This window comes from Vigna angularis, chromosome 8 (assembly GCF_016808095.1).
Source record: "Vigna angularis cultivar LongXiaoDou No.4 chromosome 8, ASM1680809v1, whole genome shotgun sequence".
NCBI lineage: Eukaryota > Viridiplantae > Streptophyta > Magnoliopsida > Fabales > Fabaceae > Vigna > Vigna angularis.
The window spans coordinates 5,236,445-5,263,198 of NC_068977.1; the positions used below are offsets into that span (position 1 = coordinate 5,236,445).

The 26,754-nt window shown below is 34.5% G+C and overlaps 3 protein-coding genes and 1 long non-coding RNA gene across 8 annotated transcripts; 2 read left to right on the forward strand and 2 right to left on the reverse strand.

The window, feature by feature from the left end:
* The first annotated feature begins 1,178 nt into the window (after positions 1–1,178).
* On the forward strand, positions 1,179–3,560 carry LOC128193591 (uncharacterized). The gene is made up of 3 exons (XR_008244924.1): positions 1,179–1,416; positions 1,520–1,617; positions 3,420–3,560. It is a non-coding gene; the product is annotated as an uncharacterized LOC128193591 (long non-coding RNA).
* A 2,894-nt stretch (positions 3,561–6,454) lies between these two features.
* On the forward strand, positions 6,455–10,360 carry LOC128193457 (protein Ycf2-like). The gene is made up of 4 exons (XM_052866748.1): positions 6,455–7,027; positions 7,293–9,203; positions 9,298–9,520; positions 9,613–10,360. Exon 2 carries the CDS (start codon positions 7,318–7,320, stop codon positions 8,287–8,289), a length of 972 nt encoding a protein of 323 aa, XP_052722708.1. The 5' UTR covers positions 6,455–7,027; positions 7,293–7,317; the 3' UTR covers positions 8,290–9,203; positions 9,298–9,520; positions 9,613–10,360.
* A 239-nt stretch (positions 10,361–10,599) lies between these two features.
* On the reverse strand, positions 10,600–12,544 carry LOC108345387 (uncharacterized). Its single transcript, XM_017583983.2, has 2 exons — positions 11,173–12,544; positions 10,600–11,059 (listed from the first exon to the last, which is right to left on the reverse strand). Exons 1-2 carry the CDS (start codon positions 11,332–11,334, stop codon positions 10,883–10,885), a joined length of 339 nt encoding a protein of 112 aa, XP_017439472.1. The 5' UTR covers positions 11,335–12,544; the 3' UTR covers positions 10,600–10,882.
* A 137-nt stretch (positions 12,545–12,681) lies between these two features.
* On the reverse strand, positions 12,682–19,993 carry LOC128193576 (reticulon-like protein B16). 5 transcript variants are annotated; one of them, XM_052867335.1, is made up of 8 exons: positions 19,713–19,993; positions 19,165–19,237; positions 18,278–18,675; positions 16,755–16,857; positions 15,341–15,424; positions 14,540–14,720; positions 14,311–14,452; positions 13,557–13,911 (listed from the first exon to the last, which is right to left on the reverse strand). In XM_052867335.1, exons 5-8 carry the CDS (start codon positions 15,375–15,377, stop codon positions 13,564–13,566), a joined length of 708 nt encoding a protein of 235 aa, XP_052723295.1. In that variant the 5' UTR covers positions 15,378–15,424; positions 16,755–16,857; positions 18,278–18,675; positions 19,165–19,237; positions 19,713–19,993; the 3' UTR covers positions 13,557–13,563. The 5 variants fall into 5 exon arrangements, with proteins under 5 accessions (XP_052723297.1, XP_052723295.1, XP_052723296.1 ...); XM_052867336.1 differs by lacking the exon at positions 18,278–18,675; XM_052867337.1 differs by lacking the exons at positions 16,755–16,857; positions 18,278–18,675; positions 19,165–19,237; positions 19,713–19,993 and adding exons at positions 12,682–13,118; positions 15,675–15,717 and having other exon boundaries at positions 13,842–13,911.
* Between the last annotated feature and the right edge of the window lie 6,761 nt (positions 19,994–26,754).

A 26,754-nucleotide genomic window follows, 5' to 3' on the forward strand; every position in this document is an offset into this window, starting at 1 on the left:
TTTTAATTGTTAAATATATTAATAAATGAAAATATAATTAGAAATTATTAAAAATATTAAATTAAGCCGGTGGTGGGAACCCAATTGATCACTTCTAAAATTGAAGGACCCAATTGAAACGAACCCGCAAATATAGGGACTTCCGAACCTATTAAACCATATATATATATATATAAATATATATATATATATATATATATATATATATATATATATATATATATATGAAAAAAAATAAAGTATTGATGAGATAAAAGTTTAAATAGTTTTTTTTTTAAAAGTAATAGATAAATATTTAAATCTTTTGAAGATTACTTTAATGACCATTTTTAATTAAAAAACTAATATAACAAGAGATGTTATATAATTTACTTTTAATCAATGAAAGAAATAGTGCAATACACTTTCATGAAATGGCTTTTGGATAAGAAATTAAAATGGCCTTATGCAAAGTCATTCAGTAATTAAACAGTCAAATGCAACTTAATCATATGGTCCACTAATATGCTATGATCATGGGATAAGACAAAGAGAAACATATTTATTTTCATTTTTGCTATTTATTTTGGAATAATGAAATCAGATATTATTATAAGATGCTGTTTCCTGCACATGTAGGGCAGACCCACCACCCTTGCCTTCATGTTTATGACACCCTGTGTTGTCTCGGATGCCAATTTTTGTCCTTTCTTTTCCCCTATTTACTTTAATTTCTGATTTTACCAATTTTATTTAAATGATTAATTTTGTAAAATTCTGAAACTTATTAATCTTAATATCTGAGAAAAATATAACAAAAAATGCTGAAAATAATGAAATCTTATAATGTTAACATAATAAAAGAAACCTGAGTTCTTTGAAGTTAAAAATCGAAAAATAAAATAACCCTTACAAATTTTATTGACATTTATCAAGTGAGATGTGATATAAGTAATATTTTTTTTAGAAATATAACAGTAAAAATGTGGTCGTTCTGAACTGTGGATCTTTGCTATGTAATCTGTCACGCCCCATTAATTATTCTGCTTAGTCACCTCCCTGCTTCCATTAATACGTGTGACACGTGTTCCGTGCCATTAAAGAAGCACACACCCTCACTCTGCATGCCACCGCCAGGTGTCAAATTGGAAGGTTTTGAGTTTGATAGTGGAAGCCAAGTGGCAGCGCAGGAGAGAGTGTCCGTTTGACTTGGGAAGAAAAATTAATTTTCTGAAACACTCTTCCCTTCTCTGCGTGCTCCTTCATCTTCCTCAGAAAACCAAACCTCCATTTTTCTCCTCCATCTCTCTAGAGACCTTTCTTCTTCTCTCTTCTGCAACTCACCCTCCTTTGCTCCGTTCACGTTTCAGCACCGTGAGAAGCGTCCCTGCACCGTGAGCTTTCCATCAAACCGATTGGTTTTGGATTCTGAAACGGGTAAATTTCACGTCCTCAACCACTCTTCATTTTTAACATGCAAGCTTCGTTTTGATCTGCATGCACCTTCTCTGAACCAGTATTGGTTTTTCTGTAATTTTAGTTTGAGGAGTTTTGGGGTTTTAAACGTTAAGGGTAGAGGAGTATACTGGAATCTGTTTTCTCTCTCTCTGAAGAACGAACGCACGTTGCTTAATCCGGGTAAGGGAAGCTTATTGGTTTAATTCATGAAATTTCTGTACTGCATGTGCGTTATGTAATGCTTGAAATATGATTTATGATATTGGACTTTGGAGTTTATGAATATGATTCTGAGATGATATGAGAAAACGATGCATGTATGTACTGGAAATTATATGCTGAGTGTATGAATGTTCTGTAACGTTGTATGTGGATGATTTTGATATTTGAATGTTAGTATATGATGTTGATTAAAAGCATGAGAAGCATGGAAAAATACTATGGTATGATTGATTTAATGCATGAAAGTGTATACTGGAAAATATGGTTACTGTATGTGGAATGTAAATATGAAAATCCTATGAAAATGAACGTTCGTATCGATACGGTCATTGACCGTTCGGTATTATCAGTAAATTCTTGTAGTAGTCGGACCCTTTCATTTGGAAAGGACTCCCTTTGAGGACGAACGCCCTCTTAAATAGCTTTACGTTTGAGCATTTGGCCAGACGTACACTTCATGAGTGTTGCGTGAGAATTGAGAAACTTGATAACATCCTTTTGAACTCTTAGTCAATTTGTAAGATAAAAATTTTAAGTATCTTATCTTATAGAAATCCCAAACTTCTTTGATTTTGAATCAGTGAAAGTTCCCTACCTAAAAACGTACGTCCTGAAGTGGCGTTCGGTCTGATACCGAACGCTCGTCCCAAAAAGAGTGAATGATAAGTAACGCTCGGTCTTAGACCGAACGCTCGTCCCAAAAAGAGTGAATGATAAGTAACGCTCGGTCTGATACCGAACGCTCGTCCAAAATGCGTATGCGATAAAGAACGCTCGGTCCTATACCGAACGTTCGTTCCTTCCTAAATTATCAACGAGCGGTAATAGCGTTCGTCCCAAATTTGAAATAACGTTCGTCCTTAAAATCTAAATAGCGTTCGTCCAATAATCCTAGTAACGTTCGTCCAATATTTCAGTGACGTTCGTCCAAAAGTTTCATTTAGTGCTCGGTCATTGACTGGCGGCTGTCTCTTGAATTAAATCATGTTCGTATTCTTTATCTAAATAAGTTGTGATATATCTATCCATTTGATTCGTTCCAGAGTTATTGAATTTAAATTATTCTAAGTAAATTTCAGATCATTCTAGATTCAGTTCATCTAACTGATTCAAGTTCGTGAACAGGCCTTCTTGGTATTGCATTAACGTTCGTCCTCTATTACAAAGAGGGCTGGACGTTCGTTCTTTTATGGAAGTGAAACTAATAATGAAAGTGTTAATAAGATGAAATATTAAGATGTGCGAACACCATGAGAAATGGAATTGTGATTGTTGGTTTTGAACGAGCGTTCCAGGGAGGAACGACTCTTGGATGGAAATTGAGATTTGTAAGTATGAACGTGGTAAGCTTAGATGGTGGTTCATCCTGATATTCCGTGAGTGCTCGTTCTCAAGTAGAGAGGAGTATGTCATGCGTGGGAATGGCAGGAGGTCTAGTCCATAACTGTAACTTGGACATAAAAGACTAACCTCAGGTGGCTACTGATGAGTATTCCAGTCACTCACCTGGGTGCACGGACGCCTTAGCTACACAGGTTTCATACAGTCCGGACGGTCGGTCTAGTATCAGGATTTTGGTTGAGTTAATGTCTGATTTGAATGCATGTGTTACGAATAAATTGATATGTTTGATATGTATGAACTGTATGTTTGACTTGAATTAAATTCAATAAGCTTACCCTTGCGTTTTCCATTGTGTTGTCTCGTCTATGTATACCCGTCTTGTCGAATGCAATGATCATCCGTGTGGATGTGAGCAGATGGTGAGGCGTTACTTGAAGAAACGCTGGAAGAAGAAAATTTGGAGGACGCCAACCTCGTCGAAGCTGAAGTGAAGGCCGAACAGTGAACGTTCGGTTCTAGTTAGTGTATTTAGAGTAGCGAGCGGCTGTGAGCGAGCGCTCTTTTGATTGTAAATAGTTGGACGTGCGGTCATTATTTTGTACACCGTTCGTCCTTGTTTTTTTGTAAACGCTCGTTAATTCTAATATATGAAAGGCCGTTCGGCCATTTGTTTAATCTGTTCCCTTTAATATTAAAACTGTTTTGGGTGATTGATACGTGTAATTATTCTAAGTATATGGTTGATGACTGTATAATTTTGGGATGTTACATAATCTATCTTATAAATTAATCAATTTAAACTTTGTCTTAACGTAAAATATCTTAAATGCTTTTTAGATTTAATCCATTGAGTTAACTAGTCCATCAAATTTAAAATATTTATTTTAATATATATGTATATATAATTTTTAAATTTTAATAAGTAATTAAAGATTACATACAATACAAATTTCATGATAAATTAAAAAATTATAAATTTCTCACTAATTTCAAGTTTTTATATAATACACGAGTAATTAAAGAATTAACATTTTAGTTTTATATTATTTTTATAATTATGTGGTCTTTTCACTTTTTAGATAAGTTGATGGATAGCTTCTATCCACCAAAATAAATTAGTTTGTAAGTGAGTTAAATTCAATTTTTTTTTATTATAAACGAATTAATTTTTAACCTGGTCCAATTTAAACTGAACTGATTTAACGTAAACATTTAAATATGTTTGAATACCTATGAAAAGTTATGTACTCTGTTTCTATGTTCCTTTGTTTAATAGATCTTTGTATTTCATTTTTTTATGAATTCAATTTTCTTATAAATTAGCTCTTAATTATATTAAAAATTCAGTAATTTATTAAAACAACGACAAAAAAAATTAATTTATGACAATTAAGGAATAACATATCTAAAATGCCATGATTGTAATATGTCATTATTTAATGACAACAAAAGTATTTTAAGCTTTTAATTTATTCTATAAATTATTCTAAAAATTTTAGATCAATATATTCTCGTCTTATCATGGTATCGCTTAGTCAACTTTTTTCTTTGTTTAAATCAAGCTTTGCATGTTGGTAAAGCTTTCCATAATATATATTTTTTGCATGATTTTTTTAAGTTATTAAGAGTTAATGTACTTAGTTGTCATACAAATTTTAGAGTATATAAAAAATGTGGAGAGTAACAAATATATGTGCAAAATTCAATGTATAGATATATATATATATAATTATTTTTGGAGTTATATTTGTTTTTCATATATTATAAATAATACGTTGAATGTATAGTCCAATATCTTTTTTGCGTGAAATAAAAGCTTAAGTTAATTGAAAAAGAAATTTAGAATTGATGACTAAATAACTATATCTAACTTCAGCATAATAAAGGGGATGAGTAGCATCACAGTCTCGGCTAACTAAATAAAATTTAAACGTTAGTTAACGAAGAATTATATTTTATTAGGAGTAAAAATATGTTGTTAAATCTCAAAAATACTAGATAAAGAAAACTTGAATGTATAATAATCACAAAAGGATTTGAAAGGAAGAAATTCATTTATATATATATATATATAACCTAGTAAACTATAAGATTTTTGTAAAGCCATATGGAAAAATGAAAATTCTTCATAATATATATTATTCTTATAAAGATTAAGTGATTTTGTGATCATGTTTTCTTTTACTTAGTTTTTTGGTTTTTGTTTTTATCTTTTCGATATTAAACAATTATTAAAGTGTTTGATCTTCTCGACATGCTTGAATACATGTAAAAAGTACTTAATCAATTAAGTAAGTGTTCATTCTAAAAATATATTAGATATTTAATGCATATTTTATGAATCACATTTTTTGAGAGTTACTCTTTCCACCACCCCTACACCTCCCTACACCTTCCAAAAAAAATTTAATTACAAAAAACATTTACTTTTTTTTTTACTTTTATACGAAAACCCTACTTCCCTACCTCTCGTTTTAACTCAGTCGCAGTCCACCCCCATCTCTTACTTTCTCTCTTTCTTTCATATCCGTTTTTCTCCTACCATTCTCCATATCCGTTTCCACTTCATTCCTTTTTTCTTTTTCATTTTTACTTGTGTTTGTGTTGCGTTGGTGGTGCAGTGATGGTGCGATGGTGGTGCTTCGTTGGTGGGGTGCGTCTACTGTGAAGATTGGCGCTTGAAATTGAACTTTTTTTTAATTTTTGTTCTCCTTAATTTATTTAGGTCTATTTTGCTGGTAGAGCATTAAAATCATTCCCAGAAAATGTTGAAGAATAGGATATGCATTAAACAGAAACCCAGAAGTCAAACGTCCAAGATGAAATATGAACTCCAAATCGTTGCAAGAACGAGAACGACACGTTTCCCTCACCCCTCCTTCAAAGAACAATCAACCAGACAACAACCCAATGAAGAAAACCAAACCGCTCATGCGAAAATAGGAAGCCTTAAAACCCAATCGAAATCAGAGAAAGAAGGAGAAGGTAGAAGCTTTCTCCTTATGTCGCGAATCAGAATGGAGAGAAGAAACCTTCGTCGTGGCGCCTTCGTTGCGCTTCAATCGCATCTTCATCTCTGCTCCCACGAGGCCACCGCGAGACCACCTTCCTTGTGCGAGATGGAGGATCAAGACGAAAGAGAAGGGAACGCGAGATTGAAGAGCCCTCAGCTGGGTTTTGTTTTTGGCCGCGAAAGAGAACCAAGGATTTGGGGGAAGTAATACGTTTCTTTGCTTATGATAATAATTTTTTCATCATAGTTATTAAAATAAAATATGTTATTTAAATTATTAAAAATATGGTTATAAAAAGTAATAAAAATAAATTATATTAATTAATGTAAAATTAATAGTAAATTATGTACAATAAAAAAAAGTTATAAAATCTTATACGAGATTTTTGTTTATTAATAATTATCGATAATAATATATGTAAAAATGATTTGGTTAAAAGGAACTAGGTGTTTTATATTAGGTTTAATGTATTCGAAGGTCCTTATTTCTACGGATTCGTATCAATTGGGTCCTTCTATTTTGGAAGTGTTCAATTGGGTCCCTAATTTGACAAAATTGAGTCAATAATGCCCTTTTCGTTAAATGCAATGGATGGCGTTAACTTTTTAAATAGGTGGCATGGTGAGGCATCCTTTTATTTCCAGGTGGCACAGTTTGAGCTTAATACTTGGATTTTATATCATTTTAAATTGTAAAATATAATAAAAGCAAAATTAGGGTCAAATGTATTCTGGAAATATAATTAAAACTTCTTAAGCCAATGTTTCTTATTTTGGGGTCAGATATTTTGTATGTGCGAAATTGGGGAAAGTAAGGTTTGTGGGTGGGTTTGTCCTTGTGCTGGGATTTGGGGAACATTGCACTTAGGTGAGAAATTACCTATACATAGCCTTTCGTTGTATGAAATTGTAGTCATCTATCGGTGGTTTTCGGTGGAAGCAGCTAATTGTTGACAGTGAATCACGTGGGAGAGTTTCGCGAAGGTCGTTGCAGGTGTAGCATGTGTTCAGGTTAGTAAATGTTTAATTGTTTGTATATTTTGGACAATGATGCATGCTCATTCGTGGTCCCCCATGTTTGAAGTGGTGTGCTAGTGTGGTCCCCCATGTTTAATTGTTGTTGTGCTTTATATTGCTGTTGCAATGTGGTCCCCATGTTTGTTTCTTGTGCTTTTTATTTTGTTTAAGTTATGTTGTCGTTGGTCTCCATGTTTCCTTGTCCTGGTTCTAATTTTGTATAATTTTTGTTGTCGTTGGCCTTTTTATTATTTTATAGGATATATACTGTTATAGTGTTGTACATGGAGGATCATTTTGAAGTTGTTTTCCACCATGGAGGTCATTTCATAAATGATGGGCCACTTAAGTATGAGGGGGAAAGTACAACTCTGTCTTTTGACCCAAACATGTGGAGTTACTTCATTGTAGTTAGTGTAGTAAAAGGACTTGGATATGATGGGTTTAAGGAGTTGTGGTATTGTGTAGGGGGGTTTATGTTAGATAATAGGTTAGAGCCTTTGTGTGATAAAGGAGCCATGCACATGATTAACTTAGCTAGGCTAAATGGTGAGGTTCATCTATTTGTTGTTCACACAGTGTCTAAACCTGAGATCATGCACTTGTTAGAAAATGTTCCTCATAATATAGGTGAAGAAGAAGTTCAACCTGTGATGCATGATAGTGGTGATGGTGAGTGTGAACAAGGTCATGGTGAGTGTCAAGAGGAAGGTGATGGTGAGTGTGAACAAGGTCATGGTGAGTGTCAAGAGGAAGGTGATGGTGAGTGTGAACAAGGTCATGCTGAGTGTCAAGAGGAAAGTGATGGTGAGTGTGAACAAGGTCATGGTGAGTGTCAAGAGGAAGGTGATGGTGAGTGTCAACAAGGTCATGGTGAGGTGAATGACGTGGTAGTTGAGAGATGTGAAGTTCCTGTTTCAGAACAAAGATGTGAGGGAGATGATGTTGTAGAAGGTCAAATTGAAGCTGAATGTGATGTGGGTCAGTTTGAAGGAGATGATGTTGATGTTCATAGCTGGAGTTCTAATGGTGAGGATGCTAATGTTGATTGCAATGTGGATGTTAATGATGACTGTATGGAAGACCTAGTTGACTCTGATATACAAGAAGAGGTAGGACATGGAGTTGAGAATTGGTTTGGTGAAATTGAAGTTGATGTGCAAGATGATGGACCATCATGGACTCACATGTCCGATAGTGATGTTGATGATGGTATAAATACTGACAATGATAGAGATCTGTCCGGTGATAATTGAGAATCAGAAGAATTGCTTAGTGAAGGAGAAATTCATGGAGAAGATGATGAAGAAGACAGTTATGGAAAGTTTGTAACATTTAGTATGCCTAAAACAATGGTGGATTACAAGTGGGATTTGAGGACTTATTTTGCTGACAAGCAAGATATTCTGGATGCCATCAAAACGTATGCAGTAGAAAATGGAAGAAATCTAACATATGTTAAAAATGATAAGAAGAGAATTAGGATCAAATGTATGGGTGGTAAAGGAAACTGCCCTTGGATGGCATACTCTGCTTATATGAATGCAATATGAACGTGGCAATTAAGGACTATTGCTGACAACCACAATTGTAGTAGAAAGCACAAAGTCAAATTACTTAATTCAAAATGGCTGAGTAAGAGGTTGGAGAAAACTGTGAAAGAAAATCCCAAAGTCAAGGGAGTGAAAATTCGTGACAAGATAAGTAGAAAGTGGAATGTAGGTGTATCTAAATCCATGGCTTATAGGGAAAGGCCATTGCTTCAGACCATGTAGATGGGTCTTTCAAAGAGCAATATAGAAAGATATATGATTATGCGAATGAGCTCCTAATTCGTAATCCTGGATCCACAGTAAAGGTGCAAGTGGAAGAGAATATTGGTGGACATATTTTCAAGAGGTTATATGTTTGTCTAAAGGCCTGCAAGGACAGTTTTGTGTCCTGCAGGCCAATTATAGGGTTGGATGGTGCTTTTTTAAAAGGTAAATATGGTGGGGAATTGCTAATTGTTATTAGAAGAGACGCAAATGACCAGATGCTACCTCTAGCATATGCCATTGTGGAAGTAGAGAACAAGGACACGTGGAAATGGTTTCTGGAACTTCTGGTTGAAGACGTTGGTGGGGAGCCAGTACATGCATCATTGACATTCATATTAGATCAACAAAAGGTTATTCACATGCCCTTTTTTCCTAAAAATGTATGTTCATTTTCATTGTTATTGATATCAGACCTTTAACAACACTGACAATTTCAAATTACAGGGCTTAATGCAAGCTATTCAAGAAGTGGTCCCTGGAGTTGATCAACGCTTTTGTGTTAGGCACCTTTACGCAAATTTCAAGAAAAAATTCCTGAAAAGCAGCTAAAGCGGTTGATGTGGAAGGCAACTACAACAACCCATCCACAAGCCTAGGAAACCGAAATGACAAAATTAAAGGAAGTCAACATTAAGGCTCTCAAATACCTAATAAAAATTCCTCCTAGGTATGTTCTTCAAAAAATGTGGTTGTGATTCAATTCATACTTGTGCAAGTGCAGAATGTGATAGTAATATTTCATAATCTCTTGCAATGTAGATACTGGTCACGATCAAGGTTTACCACCACTTCTAAGTGTGATACTTTGGTAAACAACATGTCAGAGGCATTCAACAGTGTTTTGGTGCATACAAGGTCAAAACCAATCATAACCATGTTGGAGGAGATCCGCCTTTACTTGATGAACAGATGGACAACAAACCGAACAAAAAGTGAATCATTGTCTGGGTTGATTTGTCCTAAAATCAAGAGTAGAGTTAATAAGGAGTCCCAACTAACTAAATTTTGGATTCCTAGGTAAGCTTAATTTATTAACATTTATCATGTGTTCAACACTTAAACAAATGTTTAAAGAAGGTTGCAGGAATGGGAGTTAGTCAGGGACGACACAAGAATAAGGAATGGTGGTATACATAAAAGATGTGGCATTTGTAGGGAGCTGGGTCACAACATAACTTCTTGCCAGAAATCAACCCAAGATCGTGATGTGAACCCTGACCAAACACAACAAAGCAACCCAGCAAATGAACCAAACATACCATCATCAAATGAGCCTGAAGCATAGGAAGGGAATTTTAATGTATATCTCAGTGTTGTAACCAATTCTGATGTTTACCTGTGACAATTTCAGTACATCTTTTTTTTACCTTTTAATGATGTAAACAATTCTAATGTTGAACCAAATCTGGTGTCACAATTTTAGCACATCTTTTTTTTACCTTTTAATGATGTAAACATTTCTGATGTTGAACCAATTCTGATGTTGACCCAATTCTGATGTCACAATTTCAGCACATCTTTTTTTAACCAATTCTGATGTTTATCTCAATGCTGTAACCAATTCTGATGTTTATATTTGCTTTTATGGAATGTTATCTTTGCTTTTATGGAATGATTCATACCACTTAAGGTTTGATAAGGATAAAATATCAAGTTATATAAAACAGGACTGAGTACACTTAAGGTTTGATAAGTTATATGAAACAGGAGTATCAAGCTGAACACTGCAATGTTTTCTTCCTTACCTTAACAGATTATGTGCATTACTATACTAATTCTGTAACTCAATTCTATGTAAACCAATTCTTTATATTCAAGTCAAATTACAATCATCCCATGCTTACTGATGAACACATCAGATTCTATAAGCACAACTCCATTAATTATGAAACAACCCTTCATTTCATTCATTTCATTACAACAAAACCAACCTACAACAAAGTTACAAGAAATCATCCCTTCCTCATCAACATTGAAACTAAAATTGTCTCTATTACACATAAAACAGAAACCAACAACATCAACACCTTCATCCACTTTTGAACAATGAACATAAATTCACTACCATTTTCCTAGTACTATCCATGTCTTCACTGTTCACCAAAGTTTCTTTGTTTCCTTCACTGTTGAAGTAGCTACCCCTTTCGTCAAACCCAATATCAGTGCACCATTTGAAGAAGTTGCAACCACCGTCTTCACCACCGTTCTGTAAAGACAACATTCAACTTAATTAGGGAGTACCACCGTCTTCACCACCATTGAACAATGTCGTGTTCTCAGAAATAGTACCACAACTTAATTAGGTTGAATTTAACATACCTTATACTTGGAGCATCCCCAAAATTGCTTGCCCCGATTCTTCATAGTTTTGGCAGTTCTCACCACAGATCTCTGACCACAGTGGCAGATCGGTGAAGACGTACCATTTTTCTTCCGCTTGGCACTGCAACTCGATAAATAGCAAGAGTGCTCCTTCGACATTGTCTTCGAACAAGAACAAGCACAAGCTCCAATACCACTACACCCACCCGCGTCTCAGAACTACAAGGTCGACCTCCTAACACACCCTTTTAATTTAGGGATTTTGACCTTCAGATTGAGGGATTAAATAAATCCAACTTCTTACTAATGCTTTAAAATGATATAAAATCCACATATTAAGCTCAAACTGTGCCACCTGGAAATAAAAGGATGCCTCAGCATGCCACCTGTTTAAAAAGTTAACGTCGTCCATTGCATTTAACGGAAAGGGTATTATTGACTCAATTTTGTCAAATTACGGACCCAATTGAGCACTTCCAAAATAAGAGGACCCAATTGATACGAATCCGCAGAAATAGGAACCTCCAAATACATTAAACCTTTATATTATACAATCCTGGGCTCAGTTGGGGTTTAGGGTTCTCTCTGTTCAATAGCAGACACCCTAGCATCCGGGTTGAACACTTTGTAACGATAGATAACCCTTCGTTGTTTGATTTTGTAGTTGGTTTTAGGGTTTGTCTTTCTATAAATTTGTGTATTTTATTTAGGTTTTGCATACCAAACGACACTTTTTGATTTCAAAATCTATGATGTGCCTACGATTTGTGTGTCTGAAGAACCTTTGTTGACATCTCTATCTATTCTTTGCGTGGAATCTAATAATTTTTAATCGATACAGTGTAATGGATTCGAACACTGATGCACCAAAATCCAAAACTCCCAAAAAGGAGAAGAACAAGAAGAAAAAAGATGTTCCCCCTCAACTTGATCGAATTGAGGTTGCAGTGGAGGTTGTCCACGAGCATCCCAATAAAACAGCTCCTGTTGTTGGTTATTTTCCTTCGGGCTATGATCCGGTTAAGAATCATGCCTAAAGATGGCAACGAGTCAGGTCAGGTACGGATAGTGCCTACCAGCAATCCGATCCGTTGGATAAAATTATATCCGCTACCCGTTGGATACCCGTTTAAAAAATACCCACAAATATTTTAAAACTTGTGGGTACCCGCGGATACTCGCAAAAAAATCAATGCTTTTTTATGTCACATTCGTATTCATTTTTACTCAATTTCTCTTTGGATGGCTCAACTTATACATACTTAGAAGATTTTGGTGAATTATTTCACCATGCAAAGTATTTTAATCAGGAAGATTTTAAAAAGATTTAAAGAGACAAGCGAATCCACTTAGCATTTGATTAGTCATTTGAACTGTAATGTATTTTTTTTATCTGCTTACACATTACATGATGTTAATGAAATCATTAAGCGATGTGACTAACACTTTATAAACCCAGTTAAAAAAACAAAATGTATGAGGCATTAAAATGTAAGAAGCATCACATTAGAAAATAATGACAATGTGCAACTCCTATAAAACTTTCAACAAAGGTTTTCACAAAAAGATCACCACATTTTAGTTCAAAATCCTCCAACTATGTACACAAAAGCTTCCAACCTTTCTCTATCAGAAGACAGAAAAATGAAAACTGCCATTAGTTGTTGGCATGAACAGACAACTAAGTTTGTAAGATTCTAAACAACATAACCAACAACAAAATGGAATAGTTTCTTTCAGAGAATGAACATGAAATGGGTTGGAAGACCTTGGAAATCAAGACTCTTTTTCCTTTGGTATATTTCGTGGAAGTCTGTTGAAAACATTCTCATCTACTATTCTATAATGTCTTGAAAGTTGGCGGTTTATTACTCCACAACATTTATCTACATAACCACCATATTTGCGGTACAATGCAGGGATGGTAATCATAAGAAGGGTTCCTGTCACCATTAAAGAGGAAGAATATAAAAAAAAAATTAACAAAGTGTCATGTATGTCATATAGGGATTTTCTATCATATAGACCCACTTGTTTTCCTAAATAAGTATATATGGGTGTATATTAAGATCTACTGAGATTATAGTTTGCTAGCACACTCAATTCTAAAAAGTGAGTGAGTAAACACTAACAAACTTCTATCTTTTAGAAGGACAACATTGTAATTTGTATTTTAAGATCTACTGTAGTTATAATTTGTGAATGTACTCTTAAAATGTAAGTATACATTAGCAAATCCTATAAACATGAGCTAATATACACCACTTGTTTCTGTCAAAGGAGTGTTAACAAATTACACCCAGATATATTTTCAGGATGTATCATAGGTAGAGCTTGCCAACATACTACATCTAAAAACAGATGTGAGATGTTCAAGACAATTGGCTGTTAAAATGGCTCTTCAATATACAACATCCAATGTATGTGTACAGTGATATGCAGGTAAAAAGGTTCAAAAGCACCTAATAATGTATGTTTGTGCAAACATCCAATGGGGTAAATGGAAACAATGTACATTGAATGGAGTTGGATGCAAATGACCTTCAACACAACCCACCAAAAACCAAACAAAAGATAAAAATCCAAAAATGATATATTACGGTGTTTACTATATACATCAATGAAAAAGGATGGTCTGTTAGGAACATCAGAAATTGAAAGCATACCAATATATGCGAGGGTAAAGAAGGAGAAGACGCTGCCGATGACAGACAAGAGCCACAGACAAATAACCACCTGTCAAGTAGACAATAGACACTAAATTATGTCAGTTAATTTTCCACCAAGTCATAAAAAATATTGATGATTACCATCATCTCATTTATAATTCTAGGTGCATAAAGCACATTGCTGCAGAAAAGAAAAACTTGAGAAAAATGCTTACATAACAGAAATGCCCAAAGATAGTATTGAAAAACAAATGATACATTTGAAGGAATTACTTAAACAGAGCAAGTTCAATGAAGGGAGTGACTATTGAAAGCATTTGATAAGCCATTGCCAAATTAAGTGTAATCCTTCTAGACAATAGCATACAAAACCTATAATTCTTTACAACGAAAAGAAATACTAATTATTTAGGTCACACTTCCCCAAGCTACAATACTAAAAGGCTGCAACATGAAACACACTAACCTTGAAAAAAATTCTAAAATCCTTGCCAATAGTGATGTCATGGGCTATAAGAAGAACATTGTTGATTTTGACCCGAAATGAAGCTGCCACATTATTAACCATCTCCTCTGACACAACTAGTTCAGGTAATGTTGGTGGTTGTCTGCGTGAGAAGAAAAGGATACAGATGACATTGTTCTAATGTTGAAAACGATAAAAAAAAAAGGCATTAAAGGGATGGCAGTCATACTTATTTCTGAGGGCAGCATAGTTAGCATGCAGAAACAACAGTACGATCAAAATCAGTAAGACATCTGAACATATTGTTAAAAATGGTAAATTGGTCCACTCAAACACGATCCAGGCAACTGTAGCAACAACAATGACACCCAAGGAAATGTGCCACCTCTTCCACAGTAGAACATCAGCAACTACAATACAGACAAAGGAAAGCAAACATCAGAACTAGTAGAACCATATTGAACCCATAACAAAAAACTGCAGCAGTCAAAATTATGCCCTTCAGCATTTTATCTTTATTTGTAAAGACAGAGTTCAATTTATTAAAAGGTATCATTAACTAGTTTGAGTATATGGAAAAGAAATCAAAATGTCAACTCAGAACAATTCTCAATTCCTCTGAACAATTAATATTTTACCAAGTTGACCAACACAAAAGAAGACCAGAATATGCTCACAGCAGAAAAGAAAAACTAAATATGAATCAAAGTACCCATGCATAAGGAAGGCTCCTGAAGATTCTACCAAGGTTTTAAGAAAAAACAGTTCAAGGTTTTTGGACTACTATATCAAGCTTTTTGGAGTCTGCACAATCATAATTGTGGACACATCAGTCACACCAAACCACAATATCAAGGATGATGACAATAGGCGACCACAATTAGCAATAAAGCTTGGATTCAGTAGACATCAATAAAGGGGAAGCTCATGTGTACGTTGTGTCCAATTACCAAAATCTCCACTTGAATAAAAACATCATAAAACAGACAATCCGTGTACATGAATCAGAAACCAGAAAATTACAACATACCAAAGGCAGTAGGAAGCTGAGCTTCTGATTCAGACATTACACAGAACTCTGAAACTGAAGTCCTACAAAGCAGATACCCCAGATCTGGAAATAAACAAACATATTAGACAGATATATGATATGAAAGCATCAAAATCAATCTTCAGAATTCAGTCATCCCCACTAAATCATAATCCAACAAGTCAACTAAATCACAACAATACCCATGCACTCGAGGAAAAAAACTAGCACAAGTTTGACTCAGTGCATGGTTCAATAACAAAAGTTTGCATAAAAAAAAAAACTAAAGTTACCAAGATCATATTGACAGCCAGAAAGTAATACAGTAGCTAACCATGAGAATTATCCAAGCTAGAAACCATATGACAATTGAAAACCTAAATCATAAATCCATTACCAATTAGGAAAAATCACAATAAAATAGCAACAACAAATCTTAAATATTAGAAAAACCCAACTTTCAAACCGGTTACACTATTTCTACCACAAAGATCAAAGGAAAACCAGTTGAAATTATGTCATGCCAAGAACGCAATGCAGAGAATTGAAAGATAGAAGCTTGAATCAAATTTAGACTCGATTGCAATGAGAATGGGAATAGATCAAGGTATTCAATTCATTGGACTGAGAAAATGCTTAGAAACGTGGAGTCCCATATGCTTACGATTTGCATTGCAAATAATTTTTTTGTTTTTTTGGTACAAAGAACATTGTGGGTTCAAATACTACACTAATAGTATGTTTTTAATACTAAATTATTGTTCATATTTGAAAAATTATTCGGATGAATTAGTAGGAGACCCTTCTAATTAATTATGTTTCATTTTTTTTTAAAAGCAATTAATTATCATTAATAATTGGTTAAATTAATACACCAAAGTTGTGACTTTGTGGAAAATTCTCAAATCTATGCCAAAGCAGTGCAAGTGGTTAGGTTAGGTTTCTCCCTTTATGAAGGGCATTTTGTTCTTCTGAAATGGATAAACGTAATGTAAGAACCTAGTAGGCCAAACCAACAACTTTGCCTGCCATAATGTAATGTGAAGGAGTTCTTATGCAATGCACAAAGGCAAACCTACCATGACCCGAACAGACAACAAAACAAGCAGCAAACTCATTAATAATCCACATCAAAGTTGCTTTCATCCTAAAAAATTTGCTTCCATGAAACATCATATGTCAAAACTCCATCCCATGACTTCTTTAGATAGTTAATAAAAAGGTTCTAAATGAGCATCAATATTGGCCTTTGAATTAGATGGGCTTGGTATAAGGCAACACAAAAACAACTACCTTTTGACATCCACATTCATGTGGATGATTGAATATGGTCAAAATTACAAGCCAACAAAAATAGTGAAAATGATGCCTTGATATATAAATTAAACCCATCAAAGCATAAACCAAGTCTTACATTCATGGAAAAATCTAGATGTACAAGATCAAAGTGCTTCCAAGTTGTGCCATCATATGGATGGCATAACACTCATGAGGTTCTTCTCTTTTCCTGGTTTGTCCTGCAGTTTGAAACAATGCAGACATTCTTTGCAACCTTAGGATTATAAGCAAATAGAAAATTGCCCAAACTGGAACTTGTCTTTTGTTACTTGTTCCAGTGTGGCAATCATGATACCTTGGCGTGTGACAAATTTGATTTAACTAACTTTCCCTCTTGTTTTCCAAAAGTCATTGAGGAAAAAAAAACATATAACCATCTCCGCAGCAATCAACTCTTTAGCTTCCAATCCTAGCTTTGATACTAATCTTTTGGCATCATAATAACTTTTTGACAAACTCTCTTTTATGGGGGTCACATCCAAAAGCACTTGGATAATAAACTCTATGCATTGATCAAGAAGGTTCCAATTGGACATGCAAGACAAAAAGCCTGACACATATAAGTCCTTTTGAATCAAATACAAAGCAAAGTTTGTGCACTGACTGGAATGTTCCAGTATAAAAAATTTCAAGAAAATGGGTCCTTGAAAAATTCATTTGCTTCCAGTAAGTCCTTTTGTATCAAATACAAAGAAAAGTCTATGTCTGCATATCAAATATCAAATACAGATAAAGGACTTACATCTAAGCAGATAAATTTCTCAATGATTCATTTACGTGGAAATTTTAATCAGTGGATGTCAGACCACTCATCTTGGAAGCAATTGAGTATTTACTCTATTTTTTGCTCAGCCTAAGAAAAAAACATATTTTGACAATAAAATTTGAAGGAAAACAATAATTAGTAGATGAGCACACTTAAACATACTGACTTCATCATGTGCCAGTTTGTTTAAATTTAAAATAAGTGTTTTTGAAATAAAATCTTTTTTAAAAAATCACATATTTAAGTAGATAAGATTCACTCATTAAAAATAGTTGAAAACTACTTATTTTTAAAATAAACAGATTAGAAAAACATATTAGAAGAATGCATCAATTTATTTTTTTAGCAAACAAGACTTTAAAACAAATAAGCACAAACAAACTGACCTGGAATCTGAATTTAAGAAGTATTTTCTCTTTTTTGGAAGAAATTAAAAACTTCATCTTAAAATCAAATCAAGAAATTAATGTGAGAAGTACTTGGTATTGGTCAAGCTTTTCCAATTTTGGTCCAACATTCAGACCTACCAAGTTCTTTTAGATATGCCAATATGCCATCAAATTTGTATTGGCCAAGGTATACAGATACCTTCAAAACACCATAGTGACTATTTTGTTGGAAATACATGTCCATGTTGTTTGACATGCTCAGACTAAAATGATATCCTTAATAATGCATGCATATGTGATCCAAAGTTCTTTTTTTTTATGCTCCACAAAACACCATGTTGAAGCTGCAGACTGATGAACTGATACGTGAAACTTCAGAACAAATTGCATTTGGAGGCATTGTCTATAGGCTATGGATGTTCTTATTTTCCTTTAACAAATTACCTGTGCCAAGGGATGTTCTTCTTATCCCACTCCAATCTCACTTCACTTAAAACTCACAATCCCATTCCAAATTGCAACTCGTGTGGAATGCTTCTTGCGATGCAGTTCCTCCCAACAGCGAGGAAGAAGCGGACACAGCTTGCGATTGTGCTTCTCTAGCAGCCTCCCGATGCAATCCCTCCCAGTGTAAGGGATAATACGTGGACAGACCTCACGGCTGCTTGGCGCCTCTATCAGTGGCAACTCTCACAGCATCGGTGTACCTAGCAGTGGCAGCATAACGCTGTGGCAGCATAACGCTGTGGCAGCCATAACGCTGGCCTCTCTACGAGTCTCTTCATGGAAGGTGAGGGTGACAACTCCAGGGTGTTTTTTATGGGTTGGAATTGTTTTCTAACCTAAAAGGTTTAACCCATTTAGTTTAAGCTCAATTATTAAAAAATTTATTAGTGTTACCAAATCAGTAACATACCAGTAGAGGATTAGGTGCATATTACTGGAATTTTGGACTGAATCAGTATTAATTACAGTGAATGAGACTAGAACTGAATCAGAGTTCGAATGCTTAGAGGCTAAATTTAAGGATTTTAAAATGTTGATTTAGTAATAGAACGAGAGGATATAACAGGTTATTCAGTAGTTTTTAAATTGGAATACTATGGAATGAAAAATACATTTATGAAGATTTCGCACATATGATCATGACTAGAGTATTAGATAAATAATTCTCACGTCTTTCAATGCATTCTCATTCCAAGTAAGAGTTCTAATCATGCAGAGAACAAACATCAACAATCAAGTCATTCAACAAGTAATCTTATATGATAAACCCAACAAAAAATGAGATTCAGAAATGTAAATAGTTTATGGTTGGCATGTTTCATTACCTGGTAATGGTCAATTAGTGGAGATTTCCTTGCGTTGCCCGTTTGAGTCAACTTGCCACCAAAGCTAAATGGCCTGCTCAAGTACACTGAAAACTTAAGTATATATGTTTGCGGGAGGATAGAATTAAATTTAGCAAAAAAATATCTGCATTATCAAGAAAATTGACCACTTACAGCATTGAACAAGACATCTCCAAAATTAACTTGTGAAACACAGTTTACCTGGTTTACACCAACCCAATTCCTTACATGTACTCAATTTGTCATATAATTTGTTCAACTTAAAAAGGGTAAGGCAAGATAATACAACTTTGGGACACACCAAATCACCCCCACCCACTTACTTTCAAGTTCAAACAAAATCCATTTTTTATTCCTTTTTTTACTGGTATTGATCTCAGACAGTTAACAAAATTATAAAAAAATTAACAATCTCAAGTTCCGTTAGGTAATACGGCATCATGTAGAAAGCTTTAAACTTGGATGCCTGGAACCCTACACGATAAAAGATATTCGACGTGTGTTACGAGAAAGGGAAAGATAGGCACCTCGCAGCAGCGAACAACGTTGAACAGTGTTCAAGTCCCCAACTTTTTGGAGTCACGTTTTGCAAACGCGATTTGGGGACTCGGAATCCTCAGGTATTTGAAGAACAAACAAATTTGGGAACAAATTTGGAAGTGGGATTTAGGATGGCGATTTGGAAACGACTCTGTGTTAGTGCACGAAGCTGGGGTTTGGGAAATTTCGAATCGTTGGTTCTAAAAAATGATGAAGATTGAAACTGGGGGTTTCAATTCCGAAAGAGAAAATGCAAATAGTTGTTTTGTGGTTTTTCTGGTACAAAAAACTTATTCAAATACCATGGTAATTGTGATTATTTAATTATTGGAAAAAAATTATTTGAATGATTTATTAGGAGACCCTTCTAATTAATTATCTTTCGGAATTGGTTAAATTAATATGCAGATCCCAAAATCAATTGAAAATTTTAAGTATTTCTCCATATCAAAATTCTTTTATATTAGATCTTTTTAAGTTTTTGGAGTCTGTTAAAAATGATTTTGAAATTGGTTTTCCGTGAAATAGTAAAAATAAAATATATGGCAATTTTAAAAATCATCACCACTCAATTAAAGAATTATAAGATTAACGACTCACTTCTACCTTACTTAATTAAGAGTCCTAATTAAAATTATCAAATAATTCGGAGATTTAAAAATTAATTTAAAACTTAAAATTCGAATCTTCAATCTCTTTTTTAAATTAATATTAATGTGTTTGGAGATTTAATTAAAATACAAAACATATGTAGTAATAGGCATATAGTATTTTTTTGGCTTAAATATGTTTTTAGTCCCTAATCTATCAAGCAAATTTGTTTTTAGTTCATCTTTCAAAGTAAAGTACATTTTAGTCCTCTCCTTCAGGAAATCACAATTTTTCGTCATCAAAAACTAATGGCATTAAAAAAAAGCTGAGCTGACTAACACTAAAGTGTCATGTCATTTTTTTTCTGACAGAGTCAATTTGTCCCTCACCGTATGGTAATGACCGAACGGTATTGTTAATGGTCGAACGATTATGATGACTAAATGGTGATGGTGACCGAACGGTATTGGTAATGGCCGAACGGTTATGACCACTGAATGGTGATCGAACGGTGATGGTGCTGAATGATGATGATGACCGAACGGTCAACATATTTAAAACTATAGTTGTTGTAACATTTAATTCAAGCATTAATCGAATTTCAAAACTGTAACAGACTTAGTCGAATGCAGGTTGCATGTAATCGACTTTACAACACAGTTAAACAAAGTTTTGAAAAACTTTCTCTTCAAAAATACTCACAACACACTTTGAAAAAATTTGTGCAAAGCCACGAGTTTTAATCGACTTACTTCATAATGAAGTCGACTTAAAACTGTTGTTTTGCCATATATTATAAGTTCAACAAAAGTGCATGTGATTTTCCTTTTCTCAAATATATGTCATGCATTCACAAATAAGATCTCATGTAAAACACAGTGAATTGCAACAATGACATAATCAACACAAACATGTTCTCAAATAATCATAAACATGAAAGTTATGAACATGTAACACATAAACACATGTGTTATTAATAATGTGTTGTCATCATAAAAAACCAGAAGCTTTGAGATTGTAAGGTTTAGCTAAACCAGTACTCTCCCTATCAACAATCTCAACACGATCATTCACTCCTTTCACTCGGGTTACTTCAAATATTCTACTGAGTAAAAAGTTATCAAGTTCCATGGATGATGAGTTTTTCTACGAAAACAAAGCGCCATCTAGTGTCATAAAACCGATAAAGAGTGTGCCACTTGTGGTTCTAAAGACAAAAAGTTTTATGAAGGTTATTTTGGAGTAATCAAATTTCCTTGTCCCATACTCCATTCGTATTTTATGTCAGAGATTGCACAAATCTTGAAAAAGATTTGCCTTGTTTGTAAATCTATTTGTCATAAATATAAGGGTGGTCAATTAATCTTTGGAATCAAGGACCATATCAAATGCAAATATTGTTTTGGAAATGAGATGGGTCGTGAACCATCGATGAAGTTTAAATTTTCGTCCAATGATCTCTATAGAAGAATAACAATTATTGTTGAAGTGAATGATAAAGCTTCAAAGAAAATTTTGGGATGAAGCCTACCAGTTGATTATTGGGATTTTATTCCTTATGATGCTCAACAAGAAGAAAATTATGTGAATATAAGGGTTTTATCACGAGGACACGTTATTTCTTTATTGAATGATGTTGATCCGAACTTCATTGAAAAATATATTCCAAGAAAAAATTTGATCATTCTTAATTGCTTCCAAGTGATTCCAAATTTTCATCGAGTTACAGAAGTCCCTTATGCAATTTCTAGTGGAAACTGATTAAGTTTTTTATGACAAGACTCGATCTTGTAAGAAATTGGTTGATTTTAGAGGTACAACTAATGAGTTAAGTTCTCGTGTTTCGAATTGCCTTAGTATTTCTAAGCTAAATCTTAATAAAACACCTAATACTTTTTTTGCTTATATATATATATATATATAAAAAAAAAGAAGTTGTCGAATATGCTTGTAATCCTTCTGGTTTAAGATGGATAAAAGATGTGGTTCTTTGGAAATCGCAATGATAGTACGTTTCGTTTTGTGTTGTTGGTGATCCATACCTTGAGCTTAGTGAAATAGGTATCCGAACCAGATTAGAGTCTATCCTAGCAAGATTTGTGTGAACATATTTTTCCACCCGCTATGGGGTCATTATCGGACCATCCATTAAAGTCTATTCTCACGCTTGAGATGTATATACTTCGGCGTGAGGAGGTGTGTTGGAAGTTCCGCATTGACTAGAGATAAGACATATTTATAGTATATAATAGGTGCAAACCTCACCTTACAGGCCGATTTTTTGGAGTTGAGTTAGTCTTAAAATTCACTTCTTAACGAGAGATACACATTTTTAGTGTAATAAGACGATACAAAAACTATATACAAAACTTTACTTTTACTCTTGCTGTAACATTCGTGATTGATGATTCATTCATATTTCATTTGCGTTAATTATTGATATGTAGTTAATTACTTGTGAATTTTATGTTGTTAAGATATAAAAGAGGAAAATTATACGTGGTAGTACACTTTACTTCTTAATTTGTATTTTGTTTTTTTTTTTTATGGACTAACACTGATATCTTTAGTATAAGCTAGATTTGAATGAGATAAAATTTGATGCAAATTGTAAACCAAAGTCATAATAAGATGACTAACCAAAAAAGTCTTTTACAAGGAAAGAAAACACTTTAAGAGGAGTCGCCACCATAATTTATTGATAAACACTATGAGAAAACTGAAAAGAATGGTCTAAGAAACCAAATTGAGTTTGTAGTCGATCACTTATACAATATTAAAACAAAACACATACAATTTTGAAAAGCACCGTATAATAATCAAAATTAAAAATGCATTAATAAAAAGAAAAAAATGGTAATGACATACCTTCCAAACTTTTCAATTATCTTTTTCTCCATTGATATCACTCTTTTGTTCCGTACATAAAATGTAACTTTTCTCCTCTCTTTTTCTTGCCTTCTTCTGTAAGTTTTCTTTTTGTTTTCTCCCAAAAGAGGTAAAAAAGAGTTGTGTCTGTGTGAGTGATGATGGGAGTAAAAGGAGAGAATTGTAGAGAATGCCCTTTAAATGACAAATTTTGTGCTTATATACATATATTGTAATATAATTGTAATCGACTAGAGATAAGTCAAATTTATAGTATATAAGTGAGTAGAAACCTCACCTTACAAGTCGGTGTTGTGGGGTTGAATTAGACTTAAAGTCTACTTCTTAACATACGTCGAGTATAGAGCTAGACCACGATAAAAGCTTTCTGACTCTTTCACTCACTATAATTAAATTCAATTTTTCCCTTCGATTTTGTTCCTCGCAAAGCATTGTCGTGCAACTTTCATAAAAACTCATTGAGTGCTATTCTACTCGATCATTTACTCCTTTCACTCGGGTTACTTCAAATATTCTATTGAGTAAAAGGTTATCAAGTTCCATGGATGATGAGTTTTTCTACGAAAAAAAAAGCACTATCTGGTGCCATAAAAGCCATAAAGTTTGATGTTTTAATTGAAAATGATACGGAGAAAGTCTCTCTTTTGGAGATAAATGGAGTCGACCAAGTCACGGGGTCTACATTGTGTGAGACCCTTAATAATTAGCAATAATAATTTCTGTCACATCACCATTAATGCACGCCACTTCCATACTCAGCCATTAAAACCCACTCACCAATCTCATACACCACTCTGATCTGCACTGGAAAACGCACCACGTCACACGCTCAGGGCTTTAAAAGCGCACCAAACACTGCATGCACGCACGCCACGTGTCACGAGAGAAGTTTACGATTCAGAAGTGGGTGTGCAGGTGTCAGCAGAGGAGACGCTCGTCCGTGGGGCGTGGCAATTAACAAAACTTTGATTTTTCGAAAATCTCTCCCACCTGCACGCACTCATCTTCTACCTCTGAACCTAACCCTTCATTTTCTCCACCTTCTCTCTAAAACCTCCCAACTTCTCTCTACTGTAACTCACTAAGCGTTTCTCCGATCACGTTTCAGCACCGTAGGAACGTTCGCTGAACCGAGAGCTACGCATTGGACCGAACAGTTTCAAGAACTGAAATTGGTAAGCTTTCCTTCAGTAGCTCGTCCTTAGGTTTTCTGGAAACCAAGTTGTTGGCTGCATGCGTATGTGTAGTCTAATGGATTCATTTTCTGTGGTTAGATTTGTTGTAAGAAGAGTCAAGAAACGTTGAGGGTAGGATACCGTTAGCTGGACGAACCAAAAGTCTTGTATTAGGACGTTTCCTTCACTGATCCGGGTAAGGGAAGCTTATATGTTTAATTTATACTTGTATGTTGTATGATTTGATTTGGATATATGAAAAGTATGTTGTTTGAGTTGTTATGAACGATCGCTGATATTGTGTATGTTTTCTGTTGGTTGAAATGTATGTTGATTTGGATACGTATGAAAGGTGTATGACTATGGTATGGATGGATGTATTAAAATGATGAGATCTGTATAGTATGAAAATTAAGCATGGATATGAAGTCACTAGATATGAATCATATGAAAAATGTTAAAGTTAAGAAAGTTGAAAAATCTGGATATGATAATTCTCCTTATGATAAATTACGCTCGTCACCGTACGGTCTTATACCGTTCGTGTTCCTTGGAAATAACTTAGAGTAGAATTCTTTCATTTGGGAAGAATTCGATTTGAGAACGAGCGTCCTTATTTCGAATTACTATGTTTGAGCGTTCGGCTCAGCATAGAGTTGTCGTACGCCTTAAATGGTACGGAATTAAGTAACGTTCGGTCTTACACTGAGCGTTCGTCCTAAATAGCGCTCGGTCTTATACCGAACGTTCGTTCTAAATAGCGCTCGATCTTATACCAAGCGTTCGTCCTAAAGAGCGCTCGGTCTTGAACCAAGCGTTCGTCCTAAAGAGCGCTCGGTCTTGAACACGGCGTTCGTCATGATTGGTTTTCGGTCATCTACCTAGCGTGTGTCTTAACGTAGTGTTCGGTCTTAAATCGAACGCTCGTCCTTATCTTTGATTCCTTAACGAACGTAAATAGCGTTCGTCCAAATAATTAGTAAATGTACATTGGCGCGTTCAGTCATTGACTGGCAGTCGACCCTTTTTAAACAAAAGATTCCCAATGTAGTTAAGTATTCTTATTGATGTATCTTCGTCCAAGTTGAGTCAACCTGACCTCTTGGTACTTAAATTATTATGAAAATGGTCTTATTACTCTGGAGTCTTCCTGATTGTGACTGAGTTCTTCTAAATCTGGCTTTTTACGTTCATCCTCTTCCTTCAGAAAGTTGAACGTTCGTCCTTTTAAGAAAGTGGAACATAGAATGAAAATGTTATGAATATGAAATATTAAGACGTGTGAACACTATATTACATGATTATACGATTATGGAATTTGAACGAGCGTTCCAGGGAGGAACGTCTCATATATGTTGGATATTAATTGGTAAAGTATGACTGTGGCTATTGCTAATGCTGGCTTGGTCCATCCTGATATTCCGTGATACTCATCTTCATGTAGAGGAGAGTAGTTCATGTGTGGGAATGGCAGGAGGTCCTTAGTCCATAAGTTAACATGGGCGACGTAAGAACGGACTAACCTCGAGTGGCAACTGTTGAGTGTATCCCAGTTACTACACCACTTGGGTGCAAGGACGCCTGTAGCTACACGGTTCATACAGTCCGGACGGTCGTCATATATATATATATATACAAATGCTACATGATGTTATATGTTAAACTATGTGTTTGTATGGGATGAAATATTGTATGTGTTGATGTATAACTTAAACTATATAAGCTTACCCTTTCGTTTTCCTTGTGTTGTCCTGCTGTCTATGTACGTTCGTCATGTCTTGCAATGATCATCCGTGTGGATGTGAGCAGAAGGCGAGGCCACCTTAGAGGATGTGATCGAAGAAGAAAACTTGGTTGAAGTGGAAGTGAAAGCGGAGCCGTAGAACGTCCGTCTTTCGTTTTGATTAGAGCGCGCGTGGATGTTAGGCTGTAAATGTTAACTTATTTGGACGTTCGGTTAATTCTTTTGTAAAACCGTTCGTTCTAGTTTACTTTCCTGTTTCGGTGTTACGCTCGTTATTTTTGTATCCAAGCCGCTCGGCTTTTGAACCTTGAACTCTGTTAATTGTAAAGACTGCATGTTTCACTGTTAATTGTAATTAATTCTAATCTATGGTAATTACTATATTTTGGGATGTTACACATTGGAATTTCCAAATACATCTTACGAGTTTAAATGCTCTTTCCACCTTAAAGCACCTTTTAAACAACAATAAAAAAAAGTTTTCTCAATTAAACAATAATTTTAAAAATTTAATTTAGAAGCATTAAAAGGTTTTATTAAATGATCCAGTTGTACACTAGTTTGTAAAATTGTTAAGATTTATAATAATTGATTTAAAATTCAATACAAGTATTTTTTTAATTAATTAGC